This window comes from Panthera tigris, chromosome X, assembly GCF_018350195.1.
Source record: "Panthera tigris isolate Pti1 chromosome X, P.tigris_Pti1_mat1.1, whole genome shotgun sequence".
Lineage (NCBI taxonomy): Eukaryota > Metazoa > Chordata > Mammalia > Carnivora > Felidae > Panthera > Panthera tigris.
In genome coordinates, this window is record NC_056677.1 from 47,423,433 (window position 1) to 47,437,822 (window position 14,390).

General features: G+C 40.7%; 1 protein-coding gene across 3 annotated transcripts in view; it reads right to left on the bottom strand.

Moving 5' to 3' along the window:
• Positions 1-14,390, bottom strand: part of PFKFB1 (6-phosphofructo-2-kinase/fructose-2,6-biphosphatase 1) — a 112,818-nt gene that overhangs the window by 33,735 nt on the left and 64,693 nt on the right. Inside the window, exons 1-7 of one of the 3 annotated variants that reach the window (XM_007094064.3) lie at positions 12,582-12,816; positions 11,798-11,923; positions 7,277-7,370; positions 6,378-6,444; positions 5,415-5,489; positions 4,848-4,904; positions 2,040-2,161 (exon numbers count right to left, since the gene is read on the bottom strand). In XM_007094064.3, coding sequence (XP_007094126.1) covers positions 2,040-2,161; positions 4,848-4,904; positions 5,415-5,489; positions 6,378-6,444; positions 7,277-7,370; positions 11,798-11,923; positions 12,582-12,816 — 776 coding nt within the window. Of the gene's footprint in view, positions 1-2,039; positions 2,162-4,847; positions 4,905-5,414; positions 5,490-6,377; positions 6,445-7,276; positions 7,371-11,797; positions 11,924-12,581; positions 12,817-14,390 lie in introns of those variants that run through there. The other 2 variants (XM_042974446.1, XM_042974445.1) reach the window with 2 other exon arrangements.

Here is a 14,390-nt window from a genome sequence, read left to right on the forward strand (position 1 = left end):
TCTTTGCCTGCTTTCCAAAGCTGAGCTCCTGTGCAACCATCCTTCGAAGCCAGCACATTCACTCTCTCTAAGTTTTCATTGAGTCTAGGATCATGTGAAGTCATTTAGAGGTGTTTCCCATCAAAAGTATTATATTAGTTAATGCCCACCTCTACCATGTGTAATGTAAAGTAAAAATTATAAACTGTATGATAATATGATAAGGTCCTATGAAATTCTGTTTTTTTTCCATCTTGATCACATTGATGCTGGTTTGGAATTAAAATATAAAAAAGCTTTCCAGATTTTTTTGTTATTTTTGGTAGCCTCCACCCTTCTGGTACCCCAAACATGTGTCTTTTCTACTTATACTAGGTAAACCTGCTCTTTCAGATTTTTTTTTCCAAACTGTGCTGGGTCTTCCCCTCTGTGTTCTTCTAGCCCACTTGGTTTATCATTTCCACAATTCTGATCAACTGCACATTGTGTATCATCTTCTCCAACCAAGCGGGTATTTTGTCAAAGCAGGGACAGCCCTTTCCTCTTTGGATTCCTGGGGCACAGGTTTGGTTGGACCCTGATGCATGGGCTGTAAATGTCTGTTGATGTAAAAATGATTAAATAAAACCAACCTTCAGAATCTGTCACCTTCAGGCCCAAACTGATTAATAAAACACTAACTGAACACCTGCAGGAGTCTAGGCTGAAGGCTAGGGGCTTTCTTAATGCCATTATTTCACTTTAACTCCCCTTCTTCAAGCTTCTTTCACCACATGGTGCTAGCCTATATGGTGCATTTATGGACACTTGAAAAAGTTACACTGTCATCAGGGCAGAAACAGCCTCACTCCAGCACACATGCTTGGGGGAAAAAAGAAAGTGTGCCCTTGACCTGGTTGTCCTTGTACAGTGAACAATTTTTACAATTGTACATAAAGGTCTTGCTCCTTGCACTGAGTGTCTAAGCCTGATGTGACACTTCTTTATGATTAAGGAATATGGGAGGGGGAGAACCAGTCTGGAAGTTTGAAGATAAGAGTTTGAATAAATATTCTACTGACTCATTATGTGGCCTCAGGTAAGTCCTTTCCCTGCTCTGGGTCTCAGTTTACCCACCTAAGGACTGAGGCAGTAACAATTCTTGCCTCATAGGACTTTGGCTGGGCAAAGCAGTAAGGCTGCTCTTTAAACTTCTTAAGGTTTGAATGACTATTTGAAGCCTCCTTATACTTCTCACTTGGAGTCCAAAGGATATGGATGACCAGAGTCTCTGATCATCACAGCCCATTTTGAAGAGTAGGATTCTGGTAATATCCTGGTACACATTCCCTGTACTACCAGATAACATCCTTCTAATTTTTAGCTGGCATTATGAATGAGAGTTTCATATTTTTTATGTATCTTCCCATATGTCAAGTCATGATGGAAGCTACCTGAGGATAGAAACCACCTCTCTTACCATTATTTATATCCCCTATGTACACCACAGCCCAAAAGGGCAAAATACTTATTGACTGAAAAGGTACGTGGGTTTTGTGAAAAGAGATATGAGTAGGAGACAAAATATATTGTTAGAATCTGAATTCTATCCCCTGATTTGTGCCAGAAGCTTGAACAATTTCCTCTTCTTGAAAATTTATGAACATAAGATCTATTTTGGCTTCCTTTATAGGGGTGGTGAGGGTATTTGATGAAACAAAGAAGGTGAACATATTTGGAAACTTAAGTGTCACCCATGTGTGAGCAATAATTTTGAAAAAATAATAGCAAAAACCATAGGAGGGGGGCATTTGTTACCAGAGATCAGCATCCTGATCTATCCATATCGTTCAGGAAGGCACTACTTTAACACTTCAACGGACGTTTTACATATCAAGGAATCACCACCTCAGATAATTAGAACTTGGAGGGTTCTTGAAGACAAATCATCAAATCTAGCTCCCTGATTTTACAGATAGAGAGGTTGATGCCCAGAGAGGGAAGTTATTTTCCCAAGTCTTAAAGGACATCACAATAGGGTTAAGGATCCAGTCCTGGGCTTTAGGGTTCTGGGTTCTTACCTGTCCAGTTCATCATCCAAAGGTTGGTAGTTGATCTCATAGCACTCAATTCTCTTTAGAAAGTCTTCCAGAACCTTTTCCCGGTCACAGTCTATGTAATCAGGGCTTCCAAGTTTTACTTGCTAAGAAAAGGTAGAATAGAGGAACTATGAAAGACAGAGACTCAAACAGTGCCCTTTGGAAGTGCCCTTAGAAATCATTGAGTACAACATCCTTCATAACAAAAATGAAAAAATTAAGACTTGGACAAAGGGTCTTGCTCAAGTTTACAAAGTCAGTCATTTGAAGAAAATTTGGACTGTGTAACTCCTCATTTCTTATCTCTATGTGATTAAACAAGGCCTGTTATATTGTACTCAGTTCCAGAGCACACACTGTTTAAGAGGAACACTTAAAAGAGGAGCAGAAATTGTGATGTGAGAAATGGATGAAGAGGGACAGAAGATTTTGGCCAAGGTTCATAATGGCTTACATGCGTTGAGTGTTTAATGAGAGAACATAGCATGTTGGCTTTAAATTTCTGAAGGATTCACATCTCTTAATCCCCCAATGCCTATCTTCTCCATCTACATTTACTATCTCAGTGAATGGCACTATAATCCACTCAGTTACCTGAACGTAAAAGGAATATAGGAGTCATCCTTGATGTGTCTTCATCCCCCACCTCTCAGTAGGCTGTATCTTCATCCCCCATCGTCTTCACTTTATCTTCTAAATATCCTTCCTATTGATTTCCATTCTCTTTTGCCTGTATGCTTACTCTAGCTTTTGGCTAATTACTCTTGTCTACAGTCTTGTTACTTCTGATGTATTCCTCAAACTAGTAGCCATAAAGATATTTTTTAACACGCACATCTGACCATGGCATTTCCCTGCTTAAAACTGTGCACTATTTCCTTATATGTTTTAGGGAACAGTATGAACTATTTCACTGGGTGACCCATTTGTCATAATTGAGCCCCAAATTATTTTTTCATCTTATCTCCCAATTCTCTCTCATTGCTTTGCTCTAGCTAACTTAAACTACTTATAGTTCCCTGGAGATACCATAATTAATATATGCTGTTCCCTTATGTCCAATTCTTCACCTGCCAAATTCCTATGCATTCTTTAAGATTCAGGTCAGCTATTGCTTTCTTTGAGAATTCTTCCCTGATATACCTCTATCCTTCCCATGCAAGGTTAGTTTCTCAACAATGTTCTCCCACAGCCTCCTTTATTTCTTCATCTCAGCACTGATCTTATAGTTATGTCTATAAACTTGCTGCTATCTCTCATTAGACTGTGAGCTCAAGGGCAGGACTCTCCTCTATGTCTCTAATACTCAGAATAGTTCAGTTCAGTTGTATAGATTCAATTCGTGTTGAATCAGTAAATGGGTAGAAGGGTGGATGAAGAAGAAAGGGATTGTAGATGGTCTATGCTCCAAGAAGCAAAAATAGGACCAATCAGTGAAAATTTCAGGGAGGCATATTTCAGCTTCAACTGACTGAATTTGATGAAGGCAATGAGTCTCTTGTCACTGGAGGTATGAAAAGAAAATATAGGCAAACATTTAGCTGAAATTACAAGTATCTGAGGGAGGGTTGAAGGGGGTGACCTTTAAGGTCTCTTCTGTCCCCAAAATCCAGTAATTTCATGAAATAGGGGAAAACAAAATGTGGTGGGCAATCCAGTTCTAGGCTATGGGCCTAGAATCTAAAGGCAGTTCTTAATGCAATTGTGAATGGGATCAGTTTCTTTATTTCTCTTTATGTTGCTTCATTATTGGTGTATAAAATTGCAACCGATTTCTGTACATTAATTTTGTACCCTGTGACTTTGCTGAATTCAGGTATCAGTTCTAGCAGTCTTTTGTTGGAGTCTGTTGGGTTTTCCATGTTGTCTGCGAAAAGTGAAAGTTTGACTTCGTCTTTGCCAATTTTGGTGCCTTAACAGAAGACCACGGGGGAGGGGAAGGGGAAAGAAAAAGTTACAGAGAGGGAGGGAGGCAAACCATAAGAGACTCTTAAGGAGTGAGAACAAACTAAGGGTTGACGGGGGGTGGGGGAGAGGAGAAAGTGGGTCATGGGCATGGAGGTGGGCACTTGTTATGATCAGCACTAGGTGTTGTATGGAAACCAATTTGACAGTGTATTATATTTTAAAAAATAAAAGCAGATATATTCCTGATACAAGCCTGAGCTCCAGTCCCAGTTCTACCTCTTTCTAGTTGTATGAATCCTTGACACGTCGCCTATCTTGGAACCTCTATTTTTCTCTCTCCAACAATGAAATGATTCCTAACATGTAGGTTTTTTGTCACAAATCAGTAAGAGTCAAGCTTGGTGCCTAGTGCATGTTAAGGACTTTATATTACATTGGCTTCTTTTTAAAAGTTTATTCATTTATTTTGAGAGAGAGAAAGACAGAGAGGAAGAGAGAGAGAGAGGGAGAGAGAGAGAGAGAGAGGGAGAGAGAGAGAGAGGGAGAGAGAGAGAGAGAGAGAGAGAGAGAGAGAATCCCAAGCAGGCTCTCACTGCCAGCACAGGGACCCATGTAGGGTTCAAACTCACAAACCATGAGATCATGACCTGAGCTGAAATAAAGAGTTGGACGCTTAACCAACTGAGCTACCCAGGCACCCCACATTGGCTTCTTTAAATTTCTTAGGATCATTGTAGGCAAGGATGGCCAGGGAATACTTCCTATAGGAAGTAGAATAGAGAACCTCAGAGAAGAATACCACCTTTAACCTAATAGAGGTATTTTTATACATTATCCAAGCCAGAGGAAAAGTAAGGAGGAAAGGTAACAGGTGTTCCTTACCCTGATGTTTTCTGCAATGATGCCAGGGTCATTACAGATGGACTCAATGAAAAAGACCTATAAGAGAAAAAGAAGAGAGATTTCTGGCAGAGAATTATGTTTGGTATGGCCAAACGTAGCTTGACTTCTTCTTGGTGGCTCTGAGTCATATCTAGAGGCATCTCTGACAACATAATTTCATTCGGTGGTGCTTTCCATGATTCTGAGTTTTATGAGGCATATTGACTCTAAACTGAATAGCCCTAGATTAATTTTTATGTTTTTACTGGTTTTTAGTTCTTATATATTCTTATATATCCACTATAAGTGGCTGTCTTCCCTCCTTCTTCATTTCCACCCCCCACAGTGTCAGCAGCCTGTCAGCAATTATCTTCCATTGCCTAATGTAACACCTCTTCTTTCTTATTCTGTTTCTTTGCTTCTGTGATCTGAAAAACCATATAACCAAATTAAAATGTTGAGCCTGATTTGTAGCTGATTTGGCATCTTGGAGTTCTCTGGTTTGCCTTTCTTTTGAGTTTGTACTAGATAAGTAGGCCTTAGATAAGAGTGGGAATGTAACTATACCTTGTAACCATGTTCTTTCGCAAACTGCAGAATTAGTGACCGTCGTTCTCTAGTAGTGTTGGTGGCATCAAAAACCTAGAGGCAAATGATGAGATTGATTTACTCTGAATATAGTGCTGAAAGAACACCTACTCCTTGACTATCCTTGTGCTAAGTGGAGGACTTCCAGGGTGAGATGGAACTTGAACTGAGTTTTGAAGGATAGGAATGATTTGGAGTTGACTTATGCCGATTTCTCAAGCATTCATTGAGCCTTTGTTGTCAGCCCAGAAATGTAGCAGACTTTAGGTATAAATAAGAGGAGAATTGTAAATTTTTATTAAGGTCATTTTATAGGTAAAATAGCTGAGGCTTAGATGAAATATTTGCCTTGATCAAGGCCACCAAGAGTAGCTGACAGAGCAAAGCTAGAATAGATTTTTTCAACTCCTAGTTGAAGCTTCTTCCTTCCCCAACACTTTGGAGCTCTTCAAGAACAGGAAACTCTTTACCCTCAGCACTTTAGATGGGACCATTTGAGGATTTATTCCCCTTTTAGATTTCACAAATCTTATGCCCAGGGTCTATGGGATTAAATTGAATAGATATTTAGGTAAATCTCTAGAACTAAGAAATATTTGTATGGTACTCTTAAACTCTAGTGTAGTCTTACTGAATTCTTGGAGGTAGAGTGGTAAAGCATAGTGGTTAAAGGTATAGATTTTAGAGCTATACAACCTGAATTCTAGTTTTGGCTTTGCTGCAAACACGCTGTGCCACCTTGGAAAATTATTTAATCTCTGTGTCATTCTTCTGTGCTATACCATGGAGTATAACAACAATGCCTGCCTCTTGGAAGAAGGCAGAATTAAATTAATATTTGCAAATTACTTAGAATAATGTGTGTAACATAGTAAATGTTCAATACATATTAGCTGTCATTCATACCAGCAGAAACTTTAGGAAAAATGCAAATTTCTTTACCGCAACATGACCTTCCTCACGGCTGAGATAGTTATGGACATCCTTCAGGGCTGCCAGGGCACACTGCCTGAAAAAGATGGAAAAAGAAACAGAGACAATCACTATCCCCAAGATGAGTTCCTCTGTATTTTTCTCCATTATCTTTTACACCATCTGTAAGATGTTCCACATTATTCATCTATGAAACATCTACACAGGGTATCCTATGTTCTAGGCACTATGAAGAGCACAGACAGGTCACACAGTTGAGTGGCTCTGTGTGCACATCTTAGGGGCAGGGATAAAGTGGAATACCCAGGAAAAGTAGACTAATGACAGATGTCATAATATTAAAAGATCTATCCCTTGAACTGACAGACCTCAAGTAGAACTGGTCCTTAAACCCAAGAAGAGTTCGGGTATATGGTCTGTGAAGTAGAAGGCATTCTTGGAATGGGTAACAGTACAAGCACAGGTATGATGGTGGCAATGTATTTATGTCTTTGGCAAGAATCTAGTGATTACTCTTTGATGGGTTATATTATAAGGACATGGATCAATGTATGAGTACTGGAAGTGCTCAGTGTCTTGTAGAGGAGAGAGACCTTGAGGTTGAATAGATAGGGTTGGAAAGACTGGAATGGGCCAAGCTATTGAGACTTTTAAATGTTAGGCTTAGAATTTTCCACTCTCTCTCGTAAGGAGTAGGGGATTATTTGTTCCTAAGTTCTTAAGTAGGGGATGGTTACGACCAGAGACAGACTTTGGGTAGGCTAATGGAAGGGCTTTCCCAACCACCCTTTGAGAGTCTAGAAGACCTCCTTACTAACCTAAATTGCTCTCCCCCATGTCCCCATCATCTGAAAAAAGCCCTCCTTCAGCCATTGGCAGTACTGATCTCTAAAATGTTAGTCACTTACTTCCTGATAAGTAGGGCCTCCATGTTGTCTGGAAGGAAGAATTCATAGTTCTTGTAGCTCACTGCCTCTCGTCGGTACTGGCCTAAATTAAACACTGAAAGCAGGGAAACCTGGTGAAGAGGTTGGAAAGAATCTAGTGGAATAAAATATGTCCTTTCTAGTATGGATTTCAAAAATAGAAGATATGATTTAGATATAGGGAATATGTTTATAAATGTTCAAATTATGGCTACCAGATTACTTATTCCTCACACATAAGAATTATGATCCCATTTTACAAATGAAGAAACTGAAATTCAGAGATAGGAAGTAACTTTCACAGTTAGTAAGTGGAGAGCTTGGATTCAAAACCAGGTCTGTTTGGCTCCAAAACTAGTCACTTTCCATTATTCTATTAGAAACCCCAACCCTTTCAATGCCTTACTCTATTGGAAAGGTAAGGAAACAAATCCAGTGAGTAAAATCAATCATAAAGGATAAAATAGTGAGTCACCAGGTAGCAGAACTAGACTGGGCCTCCTGAATCCTAGTCTAATGTTATTACATTTTCCTGTATAATGACAGAGAATCCGAATTTTTTGCCCTCTCTAAGCCATACTTTGTCATCAGTAATAGTGAAAAACCTGAGAGAAGGTAAGGAAAAGAGGAGAAAGAGTATAAAAGGCTAATGCAATATTTCATTCCCCCATTAAATAAATACTTTCTGATGCACACTCTATAAAGCAGGACATGAGTTCAGAAGTCTCCAAGATAGACCAAATATGCATGATGGGGCCCCAAGGAGGTCACAATCCAGCAGGTAAGACAGACAGTAAACCAGTAAATGTAGAGTTCCCATTCAGTTTGTTAAATTCTCTGACAGACCCATGGAAAAGAATAAGGGGGATGGACAGATTAATTAAACTTGGGTAAATCTGAGATTGTTTCTTGTAGAAAGCAGCATTTGAACCAGCCCTTTTAGGAAGGAAGGCCTTTTATAGGCAGCCATGGAGAGTGGAAGCGGGTAACAGACATTCCACGTAGAGGAACACCATAAGCAAAAGTATGACATTGGCATAAGGCAGAACATGTTTGGGGTATGTTAAGTCATTCTCTATGACTGAAGACTGAGAGACTGGTAGGGGAGGATTGTGGAGTGCCTTGAACAATAAGCTAAAAGGCTTGGTCTGAAACTTGCAGGCCAAGAAGACTCTTTGAGGCTGTAAGTATGATAAGCTTTGTGCTTTGAAACATGACTCTGAGGGCTTCTGTGAGAATGGACTGGACTGGAGCAGATGAAAAACATGTGCATTAGAGCAGAGATCCATCCACCACCATCTCATGTACCCCTAACATCCAACAGAGGTTCCTTGGAGCCTCCAGTTCTCCACCAGAACCGTTCTTTCTCTCCACTTCTGCCAATATTCTACTCCTCCCACAGGACCAAGCTTAAATATACCCTATCTGGAAGCTTTCACTGCCTTCCAGTTGATGATTTCTCTGTGAACACCTTAGTACCCTGCTGTAAGATTCTTTATGTGACACGAGGTATTGAGGTATTCGTATGCATCCCAGACAAATAGAAAACTCTTCAAGGGTAGGGCATGAATCTCATTCATTTTTGCATCTTTTAATGCCTACCATGGGTTTTGGCACATAAAAAATAGACATTGGAAAACCCTTCACCAGTGAATTAGAGAAATTGCATAAAGGGAAAGGAAAAGCAACAGAAAGAAAGGAAGAGAATTGAAGAGAGAGAGGGAAGGAAGGAGATAAATAAGGTGCTGGGATGGATAAGAGAAAGGAGAGGAAGAGGATGGAGAAAAAGAAAGTATAAGACCAATGTGGGATTCTTTTCTCTTCCCATCAGTAGAACCAAGTATCAGACCTGCACAGTGAGTATCAGGCTTTGGAATCAACCGGATGTGGGTTCATTTCCTGGTTCTGTCACTCATTGGCCATGTGCCTCTAGACAAGGCACTTAACTTCTTGGGCATTAATTTCATCAACTGTGAAATGATGATATTTTTTGAGGAACCTCCACACTGTTTTCCAGAGTGCTGCACAAATTTGCATTCCCACCAACAGTGCAAGAGGGTACCCATTTCTCCACATCCTCTCCAGCATCTATAGTCTCCTGATTTGTTCATTTTAGCCACTCTGACTGGCATGAGGTGATATCTCAGTGTGGTTTTGATTTGTATTTCCCTGATGATGAGTGATGTTGAGCATCTTTTCATGTGCCTGTTGGCCATCTGGATGTCTTCTTTAGAGAAGTGATGAATGGATGAAGAAGGTGTGATTTATATATACAATGGAATACTACTTGACAATGAGAAGGAATGAAATATGGCCTTTTGTAGCAACGTGGATGGAACTGGAGAGTGTTATGCTAACTGAAATAAGTCATACAGAGAAAGGCAGATACCATGTTTTCACTCTTATGTGGATCCTGAGAAATTTAACAGAAGACCATGGGGGAGGAGAAGGGGGAAAAAAGTTACATAGAGGGAAGGAGGCAAACCATAGGAGTCTCTTGAAAACTGAGAATAAACTAAGGGTTGATGGGGGGGTAGGAGGGAGGGGAAAGTGGGTGATGGGCATTGAGGAGGGCACCTGTTGGGATGATCACTGGGTGTTGTATAGAAACCAATTTGACAATAAATTTCATATTAAAAAAAAGAAATGATGATAATATTAGTTTCTCTTTGATGGGCAGTTTAGAACTTAAGAATAGATGTTAGTACTTTGAAGACAGACATCCTCTTATTTTTATTTGTTTGCCCAACATCCAGCAAAGGCTTTGCCACAGCTGTATGCTCAATGAATAATTAATGATTGAATGAATAAATAAATTCCCAAGAACTCTTGGCCGCACTGGGGAGCGGTGCTCCATTTCACAAGAGTCTAAGTACTTGCTTAGTGTACCAGAAAAGGAGGGACATGGTCCCAGAAAAAAATTTCAGGTAAGTTGATATTCTTTAAAAGCTTCAATATAGTCATCAGGGATAAATTAAAAAAATGTTGGTAGACTTTCTTACCTTTACTGTTTTTATTCTGAATTGCATATGATGCGGAGGCACCCTATCTCGTAGTGTTTAGAGCCTCTAAATGTTTTAATCTGGTCATACTTGGGAGAGAAATGAATATGACCTAGTACCCTGACCCCAGAACAGCTTCTGGGGAGAGAGACCCAGGCACACACTACAACAATACACTCTGTGATTAGTGTTGGCATAGAGGGGGCTGTAGGAAGGGTTCGTATGGGAGCTCAGAGAAGCACAATCTTCGGGGGGAAAAAGGAATCAAATAAGAATGAAGATACAGGGTGGGAGATAGAGAAATCAAATGGAAAATAGGAGAGAGCAATTACCAAATAAGAGGTAGTACGCAGAAAAGAGACCACACTGAGGAGAATGGAAAGTTGAAAGTAGGGAGTGAGGGAGGAGGTTGACAGGCAGAGAAGGAGACCCCTCTCGAGGTGGAAAAAGACAGGACCACTTCCAGCTGGGGAGGAGAAGCTGACAGGCTCAGACCTAAGGAGAGGCTTGGAGAGAGAGTGGACGCCTTCTGGACTCCAGAGCACAAGGTGAGCTAAAGTGCCCAGCTTTAGTTGAGACTCTGTAGCGACCTGTGGGCTGTGGCTTTAGTGTGCTTGACTCTGAAATCCCTAAGGCTTGAAGAAAATATCTTAAGATTTTGAATAAATGGTAATGCTAATCAAAATAGTAATGTTGTTGTTGTAATAACAGTAATGGTAATAAAAAGTAGTTTATTAATAATAGGGATGTTTGTGGGGAAATAGGTTCTACTTACATAAATGGGTTAGAAAAAAAGCTTAGGGCAGAAATCCACCACCACGGGGCAAAAGTGCCTGAGGTTACCTAGCAAGATATTGAAATGGGATCAGGAGTAACTTCTTATATAACTGCAGGAAATTACTTTCCATCTGACACCAATATACTATTGTATTTTGATCACAAACTCCACTTGCTCACCCCACCCTTTGCTTCTTACACAAGTTAATGATTACTATCTGATTATTTCTTCACGTTCACCATGTTTGTAAGATCTTGTTTTCTTCACGTTCACCATGTGGGTAATATTTTTGAGCTCAATAAATACAGAGATGAAACCCCTGTTTGGGGCTCTTGTCTCCTCCTGAACATTAGCCTCTCTCGGATTGCATGTCCATTCTCTTGCTGGACAAGAGAACTCCAGACTCATAGTGTGCAACAGTTGTTTTAAAGTCTTGCAAAACTAGAGTTCCCTGAGAATAGACATTTAATCTTACTAGTTTTCCTGTGCCTAGTACCTAGAATACAGTTTAGGCACAGAGTATGTGCTCATGAAATTATAAAACTTATAAAAGTGTAATGCTAGTGGTGGTAGTAGTAGTAGTAGCAGCAGCAGTCATCCTAAGACTGGTAATGTTTTGGGGCATTCCTAGTACTGAAGTAATGTCTTTTCTGACATACTACCTTACTTTCTTCAGTCAGTAGCCTGTAGGGAGCTGTAGAACAAAGGGTGTCACAGACATACCTTTAGTTGGTGTTCCTATCCAGTTGAGATATCGCGTGAGTTTCATGGAGATGTAGGTCTTTCCTCGAGCTGGTAAGCCAACCATGATCACCATCGTGGGGGAATTGGTAAACTGGGGTACTGATGCTGGAAGATAAGCAGAGCCTTAAAAGCTTATCCCCAGGCTCCCATGATCTACTGGTATCAGCTCAGAGACACAGAATTGGAAAATTATCTTTCCTACCATTATAACAGCAACAACAATGACAAATACCTGAAAATTTTCTAACTGACTTATGAATTCATCAAAAACTGCTGCAAACAGGAATCTGATAGGCCAAAATGGTGGAGAAGAAGGGGGATCCATATTTCCCACATCTCTCAAACAAAGAAGTGCTGAAGCCAAAACTTTGAACCCCAGGAGTCTGGGAGGAAAAGAGGTTGAATCTACCAGGAAGAAAATGAGACAACTTGAGAAAAGATAGGTGGGTGATTGCGAACTGGGGGAGATAAAATGGGCCAAGTAAGCATGGAGGGGAGGGATCAAAGGGAAGAGAAAGGGAGAGACAAAGGGAAGAGAAAGAACAGGTGGGGAAGTGTAGGATAAGAGAAAAATCTCGGACTGGGACTGAGAGGGATCCTGTCACTAACTGTGGAACTTTCTTCGGCCTGGGGCAGGCTCCCTGTTCGTGCACTTGGGGATGAGGGGAGCAAGCCCTGGGTTGTGTGGTAGATCAGGGGTGCAGTCTGCAGTAGGAGAAAGCGGCTCCCTCTCTGGAGTGTGGTGGGACAGAACAAAGCCTACCTGCGTCCGCCACCCCCAGGCTTGGCGGCAAGGTCAGCGGTGCAGTCCGCAGCAGGAAATGGCGGTCCTCCCTGAAGTGCAGTGGCACAAAGAAAGCCAGCCAGGACCACATATCAAACCATACAGAGAGGCTCTTCCCCAGTACCAGAGCACACAGAACAGATCTCTGAATCCTAGCCAGGTTCCCGGGCAGGGGAGTTGGTGGAGTGGGAAGGATTGCCCCATCTGCTCCCATAGCACAATGAGGACAACTCGAAAGAAGTCCAGTGGGTCATGGAGAAAAGACTGGGGTGTCGCCATCCCCCCCCCATCAACCACCAAGGCAGGGCCTGAGGGATCAGTCCTAGGGCCCATAGTGGAGATGGGACCAGCCTACACCAAACTATGCCCCTCTGTGTCTGGTAACTGCGTTTCTGCTGGAACCAGATAGATGCTGTGCAACCAGAGAGCTCCATCATCCAGACCAGTGATGATGCATAGCCTAGATTAATTCCAGGAAAATTCTTGTTATTTAGATATATTCTCCCTTCCTATATCTTCCTTAATCTAGGCTTATAACTCTGGTTGTTGGTTTAAGCAGACGTATTTAATCCATTTCCCTGATACATGTTCTACATCTCCTTCAGTACTTTCCTCTCCCTCTCTTGAGGATAATCAAGCCATATAGTTTCTATGTCAGTAACTTTACCTTCATTTTTTTTTTTTTTTGCTGCCTCCTTCTTTATTTTCCTTTCTCTCCTTCTGGATTAAGCCGTTTAGTCTTTCTGCCCAGTCAATGTTTATTTTCTCTTTGTCCCCACTGCCCCCGTCATTTCTCTTTTTATATGTGCTCTTCCATCAGCACTGCCTCCACCCTGTTCTTTACTTGGAGTTGCTGTTTCTTCTTTTTCTTTCTTTCTTTCTTTCTTTCTTTCCTTCTTTTTTGCTTTTGGACTGTTTTTGTTTATTTGTGTGTGTGTGTGTGTGTCCATTTGTTTGTTTTATTTGTCTGTGTGTTTGCAAGTCTCTGTTTCCTCTTTGTTTGTTTTCCTTTCCAGGGCTACTTTAAGGAACAAATCAAAGCACACTTTGTGGAGTGTCTAAAATATCACTACAAGCAGAGAAATAAAATAACCAAAGTCACAACAATAGAAAGCAAGTAACACTCTCCAAAAAACACCTCCTGAAGGGCTAGGCCCTGGACAGTGTATGACACCCCTTTAATATAGTAGTGCTCGCAGGTGAAGAGCTAAAACAAGCTTTTAAAATTCATAAGGGACAAAAAAAATAGCCAAAATGATGAAATGGAAGAATTCCCCTCAAAAGAAATTCCAGGAAGAAGTGACAGTTAAAGAATTGATTAAAAAAGATGTAAACAATATAGGTGAACAAAAATTTAGAATAACAGTCATAAGATTAATTGATGGTCTTGAAAAAGGCATAGAAAACAGCAGATAATCTATTATTGAAGATATCAAGGAACTAAAAAATAGTCATGATGAATTAAAAAATGCTATAAATGAGGTGCAAAATAAACGGAGGCAGCCACAGCACAGACGGAAGAGGCAGAGGGGAGAATAGGTGAATTAGAAGCTAAAATTATGGGAAAAGAGGAAGCTGAGAAAAAGAGAGATTAGAAAAAACCAAGGATCAAGAGAGGAGAATTAGACAACTAAGTGATGCAATCAAATGGAACAATGTCTATATCATAGTAATTCCAGGAGAGACAAAAGGGCTGAAGGTATGCATGAACAAATCATAGCTGAGAGCTTCCCCAATCTAGGGAAGGAAACAGACATTGAAGTCCAAGAGGCACAGAGAACTCCTTTC